General features: G+C 41.3%; 1 protein-coding gene across 1 annotated transcript in view; it reads left to right on the forward strand.

Annotated features, from left to right (window-relative positions):
• The first annotated feature begins 670 nt into the window (after nt 1-670).
• Nucleotides 671-13,022, forward strand: part of cps1 (carbamoyl-phosphate synthase 1, mitochondrial) — a 66,497-nt gene continuing 54,145 nt past the window's right edge. Inside the window, exons 1-16 of the mRNA XM_008290827.1 lie at nt 671-753; nt 1,036-1,180; nt 3,070-3,159; nt 3,243-3,299; nt 3,389-3,481; nt 3,601-3,690; nt 4,482-4,625; nt 5,588-5,685; nt 6,426-6,567; nt 6,785-6,862; nt 8,712-8,810; nt 9,058-9,153; nt 9,888-10,077; nt 10,297-10,454; nt 10,992-11,120; nt 12,490-12,634. Coding sequence (XP_008289049.1) covers nt 683-753; nt 1,036-1,180; nt 3,070-3,159; nt 3,243-3,299; nt 3,389-3,481; nt 3,601-3,690; nt 4,482-4,625; nt 5,588-5,685; nt 6,426-6,567; nt 6,785-6,862; nt 8,712-8,810; nt 9,058-9,153; nt 9,888-10,077; nt 10,297-10,454; nt 10,992-11,120; nt 12,490-12,634 — 1,825 coding nt within the window. The 5' untranslated portion in view covers nt 671-682. The remainder of the gene's footprint in view (nt 754-1,035; nt 1,181-3,069; nt 3,160-3,242; nt 3,300-3,388; nt 3,482-3,600; nt 3,691-4,481; nt 4,626-5,587; nt 5,686-6,425; nt 6,568-6,784; nt 6,863-8,711; nt 8,811-9,057; nt 9,154-9,887; nt 10,078-10,296; nt 10,455-10,991; nt 11,121-12,489; nt 12,635-13,022) is intronic.

A 13,022-nucleotide genomic window follows, 5' to 3' on the forward strand; every position in this document is an offset into this window, starting at 1 on the left:
AAGCATACAGCTGTCTGCATCATGTGTGTAAATCACAGGGAGTGTTGCATCATGTGTGAGATATTGCCACATCCACAGACAAAACCCACACAACTCTGTAATTACAGTCAGACCGGTTGTGAAGTGTTGGTTTCAGACCTTCGTTATTCAGAATCAAGAATTTCTGGAACTTTTGAGCACAAGAAATATTGCATTCTATACAGCAACGCAGAATACACAAGCATGCCGGTACTTTACATGTGTGTGATGTGTCTTCTGCAAAAGAGAAAAAATGTGTAACGTCGGCCAGAGGTTCTGGGATGCCCACCGGCTGGAGGTCATCGTAGGTCACACCAACCTTTATATTCACATATTTATCTCTCGCTCACACATGCACACGCAGGCACGTTCTCTCATTCACACTCAGCAGATGAACAGATTTGTCAGTCTCAGCATTCACCGCACAATTCGCAGTGACCTATGCGGTTTCAGCGCGAAGCCCCAGAGGCTCGCCGGTTGCCATCCCTCCTAAACTCAAAATCTACAACACATCTATCTCAAAGTTTTTCTTTTGGTCTCTCCAAACTTGCTTTTATAAAAAGAGAATACATTATTCTTGGGTGAGATTTTACTTCTCATCTGCCTGCTTTCTTTTAACTCCCAGGCTCAGACAGCCCACCTGGTCTTGGAGGATGGCACCAGGATGAAAGGGTTTTCCTTCGGGCACGGTGCCTCTGTAGCTGGGGAGCTGGTCTTCAATACTGGCCTGGTGGGGTAAGTATGTGTCTCACTGCACCAAGTTACAACTCCATAACTTTACACAAAATTACACGGCTGAACTAATGATTTTAGGAAACGCTTTTTATTTTCACATTTGACATAAAACTTGCTTTAAGCCCGACAGCCTCACATCCTCAGTGTGTTTATCTAGTTATAAAAGCTTTTCCCAAGATCAAGGTTCGCTGCATTTTGCCTGTTCATAGAGGACTTAAGGTTGACGGCACGACAACAATGCACTTCAGCATCCCATCATTACAATATTCTGGCCTGCTTTAGGTACCCCGAGGCCCTGACTGACCCCAGCTACAGGGGTCAGATCCTGACCCTGACTTACCCGATTGTTGGGAACTATGGGGTTCCCAACACCCAGGAGCTGGATGAGCTGGGCCTGAGAAAACACGTGGAGTCGGAGCGCATCCAGGTAGGAAACTCAGCCGTGGCAAAGGCCTCCATCATGCATTCTGTTTTTTAATTATTTATTTTTTTTACAAATACTTGTTTTGATGTGTTGTCTTTATTTTCCCTTGTCAATGCACTGACCCAAGTTATTAGAAAGTAATATAATTAGTCCATCAGCAGAAATTTGATGGACAGATACTTCAGTAATTAAGTCATCTTACTTGACAAACTTGACTGGTGTGTTTTTCAGGAGTGAATATATGTTTGTTTGTTTTCTTAGTTTTTTATGATTTGTTTTTGGATTATTGGTTGCACAAAACAACGTCTAAGTTTGTCATTGTGTGCTCTTACAATCTACTGTATAGTGGACATTTAAAAAAAAAAAAAAAAAAATCTTTTGTGACATTTTCTAGATTAAAAAAAAGTGTTGAATTTATAATCCTAAAGATGTTCCTGAAGCCAGAGTCCAGCATCGATACCATATATGGTCAGCATTTCCTCTGCAATCTGTCAATTGTCAATTTACACATAGCTGGTTATTTACAAAAACAGATCTACATTTTCTGAAATAACAGCGTTCACACCAGATTGTTTTCAAAAAAATCTTTGTTTACACAAACATGTCGTTAAGAGCTGCTATGAGCTGTGAAACCAGTAGGGGGCAGTGTAACGAGACGCATAAAGCCATGCTAGCCAATCAGAATCCTGGAAAAAACACAAGGACGAATGGCACGAATCACTTGCTGTTACTTCAATGATAATGGCTTTAGGGTCATTTGTTTGGACCGACAGAGAAGTGGAGCTACTCCTACATGTGGTGTTGGAGGACGAAACAAGTGAAATACTTAAAAATATTGACTTTCTATAGCAGTAGCCAAACTGTAAACATGGTCGCACACATATGACGCTGTGACGTCAAACTCCGTCTCCTCGTTTTTCCAAATCTCCACTTTTGGCCGGAGTTTTCAGATGTGATAGTTTTTGGCGACTTGTAGCTTCGTTTGCGTGTAAACCAAAGACCCAAACACATTGAAATATCACCGTTTGTGCTATGTTTAAACCGGGCCTTACCCTCAGTGTTAAGCTTTCTATAGTAGTTTCTATAAGCAGTGGTGGGGTCTGCCATTCTTATGCTAAATTCAGAATATCTAAGCTGTGAGTCAATCCCAGAAAACGGTGCATCCACGTACTCTAGCACCAAATAGAGCTGTATTAAGTTTCTGTACAGGAAAACTGATCACCCCGCTGCTGCTGCTTCACATTAAACGCTTTCAGCAGGAGACGCACAGGAAATGTTGTTCCTCCTGTTAACACAGACTGTGGTCATTCATCTAAAATGTAACGACCAAAACTACATTTTTCCCTCAGCTAATTATTTTTAATTAGCCGGAGTTGAGGGGATACAGCATGAAATCAGATCGCAGTTTGTTATTAACGGACTTCTTTAATAAAGCAGCACGAGCTCGTTGCCTCGGTAAACAGATGCACCGGTTGCTTTGGATTCCTGATGAAGTAGCTGCTCGACGAGTGCCCGTCTTCCTGCTTTTGCTGTTACTACGGTAACCACGGTTGTCAGAAAAAAACCCACCAGAACTCAAATCTTTAGGAATATTCTAATCGATAACCCCAAAAGGTGATTGTCAGATTACATTCTAATCAAAATAATTATTTTCATTTTCTCTGTAATGAAAGAAAACAGTTTATAATGCAGCCCGCATTTGTTATTTGGTGTTGACATGAATAAAAAATCTGATTTGTCTGTGTTTAGTTTTACATGCTCGCTATATCCTCGCATGCAGACACACGTTTTAGTATTTCTGGCAGCTCTCGATGATGCCGTACACATGCAGAACGCAGTCAAGTGCTTTGTGGTTTCACCTTTTTTAGAATATTGTGCTTTTGTGTCTCCAGGTGTCCGGTCTTCTGGTTCAAGACTACAGCCACGACTACAGCCACTGGAATTCTGTCAAGTCTCTGGGTCAATGGCTACAAGAAGAGAAGGTGAGGTTTTAAGTTAACCAACACCTGGTGGAGTGTCGGCGAGGTGAACGAGGCTCTTCTGTAAATGTACGTTTCCTTTAAAGGTTCCCGCGCTGTTCGGTATCGACACCAGAATGCTGACCAAGGTCATCAGAGACAAGGTACTGAGAATACAGGAGTCTGATCTGCTGCATCTGCCATGAATCGAATCTTCTGACCACCTGCTGGTACATCTCGGTTTCTTCCTCAGGGCACAGTTTTAGGAAAGATAGAATTTGATGGGCACCCTGTGGAGATATCTGACCCCAACCAGAAAAACCTGGTAGCAGAGGTTTCAACCAAGGTAACAGCTGCTCGTCATTTATATTTAACATCACATCAGGGGAAACTCAAAAAAAAAAGTTTCCACAAATGACATCAACGAGCGCTAAACTCTCCTCGCCGTTTCCCTCCGCCCGCCAGGAAATCCGAGTTTTTGGAAAAGGCAACCCCATCAAAGTGGTGGCTGTGGATTGTGGCATTAAACACAACATCATCCGGCTGCTGGTTAAGGTAAGACGGGATGCGGAGGGAGCAGCGAAACATCCTCGCTGTCGAGCGTCCTGTTTAATTTACACGCTTGGAAATGTTGTTTTCGTGACGGAGCCCCAGATGACCTCCTGTGCACAAATATAGAAAAAAGAAGTCAACACTCTGTTACATGTTTTCTGACCTAGAAATCTGGAGATAGTAATGTTAGGTCTAACGAGCTTGAAAAAAAAAAGACAGTTTCTGTCATCAAGCTATGAGAGAAAGTGTGTTTCTGTTGTGTTTATGCTGCAAGTTAATGATTTGCTGGCGTGATGTTGATATTGGCTTGTAATTAGTTGTAAGTGAAGAAAAGAAGCCGACAGACTAACAATGCAACATCTGTTTATTTGCTTTTAATTGGTTTTATTGGTCAGTAAGATATTGTCAAATATTATATGATATTAATATTAAGTAAATATTGTTTGTAATGAATTTCTTTCCTTGGTCCATGAAATATGATGTAAATAGTCATAAGAGATTGTTTCTAGCACAAACATGGGCACCTGGTTTATTATTTTTTCCTCTTGTTGTTTCTAGTTTTGTCAATGTTTTAGTATTTTGCATAGTTCAAACCTTCGCAACACTTTGCTATATTTAGTGAATGTATGGAGGTTTGGTTACCGCACTGGCGTCTTCTACACTGACTTCTACGCTTTGTTTACAACCACAGGAATTGAGTTTAATGTCATCTTATGCTATTCTGAGTGACTTCTAAATGATAAAACTGTTGCTAAGCGATACCACAGAATAACCGTGCATGTCTGTGGGTGCAGCGAGGTGCAGAAGTCCACCTGGTGCCGTGGGACCAGGAGCTGCAGAGTCTAGACTACGACGGCCTGTTCATATCCAACGGACCAGGAGATCCGTCTCTGGCCCAGAAGCTGATCCACAATGTGCGCAAGGTAGGATGTGGTGCTGTTTGGATTTTATGGGCTTCAGAAGAATTTAAGTTTTACACTGTGTTTGTGAAACGGGAGAGATTTGACCACAAAGAGTAGTGATTTATGGGGACATAGGAGGTACTTAAAGGGAACTTGGGGTAGCATTTATAAGAAAGGCCCTGAAAGAGGTTCTGCAGGGGCGGTTCTTACAGTTAGAACACGCACAAAGGTTTGGGCTGCCATAAGACATAGATGTTGGTCAGCATGTCCTCAGTTTGGAAAAGCAGACAGAATATCAGCGTCAACAATGAGCTGCTGTGGATGCTGGCAGTTAGTAGAAGTTTATATAACATTTTGAATATTTTCACACTTTACCTTGTTGTCAAAACGCCTTTTCTGATGTGGAGCTGCAGCAGTTCTATCACTCTCCTCAAAGCCACCAGACTCTGTTGACAAAAACAGTAATTTTTCCTTCACAGAACACAAAACTCTCTGGTCTACAGCTGTGTGACTTTTGGTGTTTTAATACAATAATTTTGCTCTGAACTTGCAAATTAAGACACTAAAATCTTTCAGTAACACAAACCGACTGACTGATCAAGGCGGCGGCAGACCAGTAAATCCTGTGTTCTGCGAGCTAAAATTACTGTTTTTGTCAACAGAGTCTGGTGGCTTTGAGAAGCGCGTAGATCGATGAAACAGCTTGAGCTCTTTGTCGTTCTTTGGCTGTCTGACGACAAAGTAAAGTGGTGAAAGTATTCTAAATATAGCAGACACTTGGAAATTATATAGATTTTTTTAGGTGACCAAAGACATTTAGCTGCTGTTCCTGTCCGCAGAAGTTCATTGTTCAACGTCCGTAACAGGACTTGTCATACAATCCCACTTCATGTTTCATCAAGTTCTATTTTTTTCCTTTTTTTGCAGTAGGAATACTCTTTATCTATATCCTGAACTCTATCATCGTTAATTGTATTTGTTCTGTGAAGGTGCTGGAGAGTGACCATCCCCAGCCTGTGTTTGGGATCTGTATGGGCAACCAGATCACCGCCCTGGCTGCAGGAGCGAAGTCGTACAAACTACCCATGGGGAACAGGTGAGCTCTTTAATACCGCTGCATGTTTACTGCTTGTGACACCCCCCCAAAAAAAAAAATCAAGAAAGCCCCCTAAACAAAAAGAAATAAGTGAGACAAAAAGAGCTCTATTAAGACATGTTATTTACACAACTTACAGGGAATTTACGATCACATTTTGTGCTGAAAAGGATAAAACCTTTACATTATTGCACAGGAAACATTTTAGTTCTGTTTGCAGTCACCGTTCCAGCAAAATGGAAATACTTTAATCTTCTTCACCTTCTTGGTAGCTACAAATAAACCAAATCAACCATTTTTCAAACTACTTTAAACACTAAAATGTTTCCTAAAATGCCCTCAAAAAAGACTAGTGTCAGAAAAATGCAGAAAAAATTTTATATTCTATGTATAATGCGTCGCATGGACTTTAAATCAACATAAAAACTGCCTTCTAACACCTGCTACTGTTTTACTCGCGCAACATTTAGCAATTAAGAACAAAAAGCAGATTGTTTGCCTTGATTTCTTTACGACGAAGGCAGTGTTTAAAAAACAAAAACTGCAGAACTCCTAAAGTAACGTCATAAAGGTTTGAACTTTCCGTGTACACGAACACAGTTGGTTTCAGATGATACTCTGAATTGTAAAGTTTAATTAGTTGTTTTTTTTTTTGGTAATTTTAAAATGCCACCTCTTCTAATGAACTAAAACAAAAATAAACAAATATTCTGTGTTTCGCGTGTCTGTGATTTCCCCAGAGGGCAGAACCAGCCGGTGCTGAACGTAATGACAGGCCAGGCCTTCATTACAGCACAGAACCACGGCTACGGCATAGACAGCGAGTCCCTGCCCCCGGGGTGGAGCCCGCTATTCATCAACGCCAACGATGGCACCAATGAGGTTGGTTTCATTGACGGTGAAGTCTTTTTCTACGACAACGTGGCATTTTTATATTTTCCTTCTATGGGTTTGTCTCACAAAACAACTGCATTCAAGCAAATAAGCGGTCATGAGGAGTCTTTTACAAAACAACATTTTGAAAAGATTCGCTTGTGTTTAGAAATGTTCACTGATTTTTATTTCTTTTTTCTTTATATCAACTGTGCATAATTTTCAGGGCATCATGCACAACACCAAGCCTGTTTTCACCGCCCAGTTCCACCCAGAGGCTAAGGGTGGTCCCACTGACACAGAGGTAATTAAAGACTTTGATGGTGCTGCATGAAGTACCTCCATGCTACGCTACAGCTAATTAAAGGTATATTCACAATGTGCGTCTTTGGTACAAGTTCATGTCTTCCGCTCATATAGTGTAAACGCTGGCCTTGAGAAATGGCGGCGCGAAACAGGACGATTAAAAACAGGGAGAGAATTAATGATTCAGAGTTGGAAGAGCAGGATGTCACTTGAGCATCTCGGATCAAAACGAGCTGGTTGAACGCTCCGGACTGCACTGCTGCTGTTACAGGGCGGCGTGGGAGGTCGCTGTCAGCCTGTTAGTAGATGTGAGGAGAGGAACAGTTTCAACGGGAGGGACTCATATACGCTCACACAGGGCTGGAGTGGCTGCCAACACATAAAGCAGGTTACAACACAGAGGGAGTCTGATTTATCCCCTTTATGGACGCCGCTATATCTCCACATAGCAGATAGTTGTTGCTGCTAGTGTTCATAATCTTGGATTTTTAAATACATTCTGTAATGAACAACAGCTGTAGCTTTAAGGTATGCAAATGAGCAAAATACCGTCTTATATATGTATGTCTTATATAAATTCTAAACTAGATTCAAACATAAAAAAGGAACCAGTTTCTACATTGCAAAGGAACAGCAGGTGTCATCCTGACAAAGCACTACAAAGGATGACACCTGTACCAGGGCCGCAGGTGCTTAGGAACGCCGCTAATGGTGCCGGTGCCGCGGCCCGCTATAAAGCCTTAATGGTTCTGTGCCACATTTTTCTCTCACCTGCTCAGTCTGTCCCACATTAAAGGCAAGGACTGTAGTTCAAGTCCTGGTCAGAATATGATGTAACGTCTGTCATTTGGAGGCAGAATAATATCGCCTGCTTCCTCCGTCTCCGTCTCCGTCTCCGTCTCTCTCGCCTTCATGTGTTTGATTTCTGCAAGCATCAGAAAAAGTTCATTGCAGATGGTTTGTTCGTTTTCGGCTGGTTTCAAAGCTTTTATTTCGGATTTGGAGAAAAATCTTGGATAAGATGAGGAGTGAAAGTTTGCTGATCTGTCAACAAACAGTCGGTTGCAATTTGCCATTAAAGACAGTTCATTAGCACACTTACAAGAGCCCAGTCATTTTACCGTAGCCCAGCTCGGGACTCTGAAGGAACCGGTGCCACTAATTAGTTTCTGAGGATATTAGATCTTTTATTACTTTCTAATGTGCGTATACCTCTGGATACAGTCAGTTTCAGGACATTAATGTTGTCACACCAGCGTAAACTCAAACACAGCATTTCCTTTAGTGTCACTGGTTGGCTGGGGGGAAAAAAAAGTTTATTTTATTATACTGTAGTTTTGCTTTGTGTAGCTTTATGAGACCTTTGTGAAGGTTTCAAGTATATGCAAAAATATATATGTGAATAAAAAATCTTGAATAAAAAATTCAATTCAATTCAGATAACTTTATTTATCCCCTAAGGGCAATTCAAAAAGTACAAATAGTACAGCTAGTATATATTTTTTGGTTACTTTGCAGTTTTACATGAATAAGGTGTTTTTTCTGGTTTTCTTGCAGACACAATATTCTTTCTTAAAGATTTAAAGTTTTCCTAAAATCATCACAAACAAGAGATTTTGCAATGAACAAAAAGTGACCCGAGGAATCTTCAAGAAATCTATTCCGAACCCAAAAGCTTGTACCTTCAGGCAGAGTTTGGTCTTCCTCTCGACCGCGAGGGTGTTTTGGCAAGATGAGAAAGTGAAAAAAACTGAACAATAGGCAGGAATCGAACTGAAAACCCTCCCGGTGTTGCTGGTGTACGATTCCAACTGTGGTTACGGTAGCGTTGCTCTCTGTTTCAACAGTTCCTCTTTGATGCCTTCATATCTCTGATCAAGAAAGGAAAGGACGCCAACATCGTGTCAGTCATGCCCCCAAAGCCCAGCATCCCTCCCAGAGCCCAGGTACAGTATGTCACACCTGTTCAGCAGGTTTACTGCAAACATTCTGTACATAGAGGAACTCCTTTGATGGTATAGAAGTTGTCAGAGAATTGGAACGATGCCGGGAACGTGTCAGCGGTGGGATGACTGAGTGACAATAAAAGTCGAGCAGTTTTCCTTCAGGCTCTTCGTATAAATACGTGAGAAGACAATGCTTATGTTTTGTTAAATCACTCTGTTTATTGTCTCTATATTCTTGGTGACGCAGGTATCAAAGGTGCTGGTACTGGGTTCTGGCGGTCTCTCTATCGGTCAGGCTGGAGAGTTTGACTACTCTGGATCTCAGGCCATCAAGGCCATGAAGGTAAAGACGCACCAGTTTACATCAGCCAATCAGTATACGATCACACATCCTGTCCAATCACTTGTACCGACCCAGTTTGTTTGCATTCTGGTTAATGGACTTTTAAATGTGTCTGCTGTGTCCTGCTTACATCAGATAAACTGTAACTGATATCCTGAAGCTTGTCCGATGTCCCACAAACCCTCTTTGTTTTCCAAAAACTATTAAAAACACAACAGAGAAATCAATTATTAAAGCGTCTTCCAGCCGCATGGCTGCACCGAGCGACATTTTTCTTCACAACAATGAACACCAAGTTTGTAGTTTGTGTGAGCGACGATCCCTGACAAGTTAAACAATCTATTATTCATGTCAGCAGGCGCTTCACCCCAACGTCAGTCATTACAGTCATGGAAGGTACAAACTAATTGCAACTTCTAGCTAAAGTGTCTGGTTAAGCTGGTAAAGAAAAGCTCATCCACACACCAGCTAAATGTGCAAAATTAAGTATTTTCAGTGGCAATAAAGTAAATGCCACATATCCCCTGTGTGAAAACAGACCCCAATAACTTTTTTCAGCTAATTAGAAGACCTTTTATACACAAAAAATTGGAATAATTTGGTATGCAAACAGTGCTAAACGCTCTATTCTGTTAATGATGGTTTACATGGACTACATCTAAAGTGAGAGACATCTGTCCATCATCTTACTCGACCTTTCTTCTAACTAAACCCGTATGGACGTGTCATTTTAGGAAGAAAACCTGAAGACGGTGCTCATGAACCCGAACATAGCTTCAGTTCAGACAAACGAAGTGGGCTCCAAGCAGGCCGACTCGGTCTACTTCCTCCCCGTTACGCCGGAGTTTGTGACCGAGGTCATCAAGACGGAGCGTCCTGATGGCGTCCTGCTCTCCATGGGCGGACAGACTGCACTCAACTGTGGTAAGATGTGCACAGTTTGTTCGCTGGATGTGTAGAATTGTATAGAAAACATGATTTATGGGTTCTTTTGTAGTCAAGGAGTGCAAGGTAGCAAATTCCAGTTGTAAAAATCAGACTACTGGATCTCTTCTTTTGTACTTTAACAGTGGAAGCATTTGCATTTCAACTTCTGCATATGAGATTGTGTCTGTATGTTTAACTTTGCATTCGTGTGTTCAGGAGTGGAATTATTCCAGCGTGGCGTCTTGGAGAAATACGGGGTGAAAGTCCTTGGAACCCCAGTGGAGTCCATCATGGCCACAGAGGACAGGCAGCTTTTTGCTGACAAGCTGATGGAGATTAATGAGAAGATCGCCCCCAGTATCGCCGTGGAGTCGGTGAGGATCCAGTCGCAGACAAAGATCCTGGATAGACAGTGTCTATAATACATATTCACCCCCTTGGAAGTTGTCGGCTTTTAGTGTTTTCCAACATTTAATCGTGGTCAATTAGATTCTTTTTTCAACAAATCTAAAATAAGTAATTTCACAAGTATTCACCCCCTTTAAGTCAGTACTGAGCTTGTGTGGACGCTGCAGTTTTAATCCCGTTCTTCTTTGTAAAACTGCTCAAGCTCCGTCAGGTTGCACTTTAATTGTGAGTGAAAAGCTCTCCCCGAGTTCAGCTACAGATTCTCAGTTGGATTCTGGGTTCTCAACGCTCCAGACCGTGTTGTCTTTAAACCAGCTTTAGCTGTGCAACAAACAAATCTCTTAAGTGGGTGATTTAGCGTTGAATCCTTTTATTGGCACTGTAACATGTAACACTCCATCATCAGTTCATTCCCCATGAATATTTATTGTGTTGTCTTTATGTTGTGGTTTCAAGCATATATCAGCAGCTGTAGATGTAATATTTGTGTGTACGTCCTTCAGGTGTCTGATGCCCTGAAAGCAGCGGAGCAGATCGGCTATCCGGTCATGTTACGATCGGCCTACGCCCTCGGAGGTCTGGGCTCCGGCCTGTGTGCCAACAAAGAAAAGCTGCAGGAAACCGCCCACAAGGTCAGAATAAATGGTGCTTGGTAGGGATGGCTGGCATCTGGGTGCAATTATTTATAGTCATTTAAGTCATTCTGTTTTTATTTTTTCCTCTTGGCGTTTGATCAATGTTTCCGAATCATAAATCTGAGTTAATCACAATCATCAGCCTGCCGTCTAAACTTTTCTTATGCTGCGCTTTTATCCATGTTTACAGTATCGACAGGCGCACTGCTAAAACCTTTAAACCTGTTTAGACACATTTCCTTGCTCCTATGGCAAGAAATGAATAGTTTGCAAGTTGCTAAGCAACATTCTTTTGTGCTCATCTCCTTCCCCGCATCCTGTCTACTAGCTCAATTGGTTCTAATTTGTGATCACAGGCTGCAAAATGAACAGTGTAAGCCAGACTGTTTTATATTGATGCATACTTTTTATGCCATATTGTGAGTTCTACTGCTTTCTTTCTTTCTTTCTTTCTTTCTTTCTTTCTTTCTTTCTTTCTTTCTTTCTTTCTTTCTTATGTTGTGTTGTTAGTTTTAACAGAAATACCAAACAAAACCCGAGGAAAGCGTTCCTTCAACCTTGTCTGTCCTCCTCAATTATCAAAAAGACGATTATGTTTATTTCCGTCTATGGCACATGGACCGACTGTCCTTGTAACAGGCTACCAAATTTCATTTAATTCAACAAAGCCTTTCAGCTCCCAGCAAATTAGAAAAAAAACAAGTGTGTTGTCACTTAACCTTGTACAATTTCTGACCACTTGTATACCTTTTCTACATTGTTGGTAAAACAATACAGAGCTTCGTCTTTTTTTTTTTTTTTTAGTACTTAAGTATATGTCTAACCGATGCACAGGGCACCTTTATCATAAATGACCAGGAGAGCAACTTTCTGAGAGACTGAAAATTGAAAAATAGCAGCAAAAAAACAAAATCTTTGTAAACAGACTCAATGCCACACAGAGCACAATCTGTGTGTGATGACAACTAAATATAGCATATATGAGGTTTGCAGTTTGTGTACAGACGGCGACAACGAGCTGTTTGTTGAATCTATATCGACCCAATACTGAGAAAGCTGTAATTCACGGTGGGAGTGTATTTAATGCACTGTATTGTTAAGTGTGTTCACGTTATTTATCTCCTGGTTGTTTTGTAACTATACTGCAAAAATGTTCCTTCCATTTTCAATCCTTTCTAAAGATTTTAAGTGTCAGAGCATCACATTGCTTCGTGCACATGAAATCAAAATTCATGTTAAAACTCAGATTTTAAGCTTTCAAATGAAATCCGTACTTTGCAGACCTATTGTACTGGATTGTGGGTTTTTGTCGCTTTGTGTTTACCGGCTTCGCGTCTAAATTGATAATGTTGTCTGGAAATTGCAGGCTCTGGCCATGAGCAGTCAGATCCTGGTGGAGAAGTCTTTGCTGGGCTGGAAGGAGGTGGAATATGAGGTGGTGAGAGATGTGGCCGATAACTGTGTCACCGTGTGCAACATGGAGAACTTCGACCCGCTGGGTATTCACACAGGTACTAAAAACACACCATGACAGGGTCTGATTTGTTCCTTTATTCCCTGTATTGTATTATCTTATTTGAACGCCTCCATGCCAAAGAGTGTTATGTTTTCTGGTTAAATGTTGTTTTGATATCTTTTGAACACATGAAATGATTTTTTTCAAATCTGCACAAATGTTCACTCGACCTCAAGTAAGAGCTGATTTAGATTTTGTTGGTCAAACCCTCAAAACTCCTGAATGCAGCATTTCCCATCGCAGAGTTTAACAGCATAAAGTCCTGCCTGACAGTTGCCCATAGGTTAGTCTTAATACCCACATCTGGAGCATGTGGAGCCCCACTAATTATTTTTGGTTCGTGATATACCTCATGACAACCTCACAAGTTACTTTGCAATAAT

The sequence above is a fragment of the Stegastes partitus genome, unplaced genomic scaffold (genome assembly GCF_000690725.1).
Source record: "Stegastes partitus isolate 25-593 unplaced genomic scaffold, Stegastes_partitus-1.0.2 Scaffold697, whole genome shotgun sequence".
Lineage (NCBI taxonomy): Eukaryota > Metazoa > Chordata > Actinopteri > Pomacentridae > Stegastes > Stegastes partitus.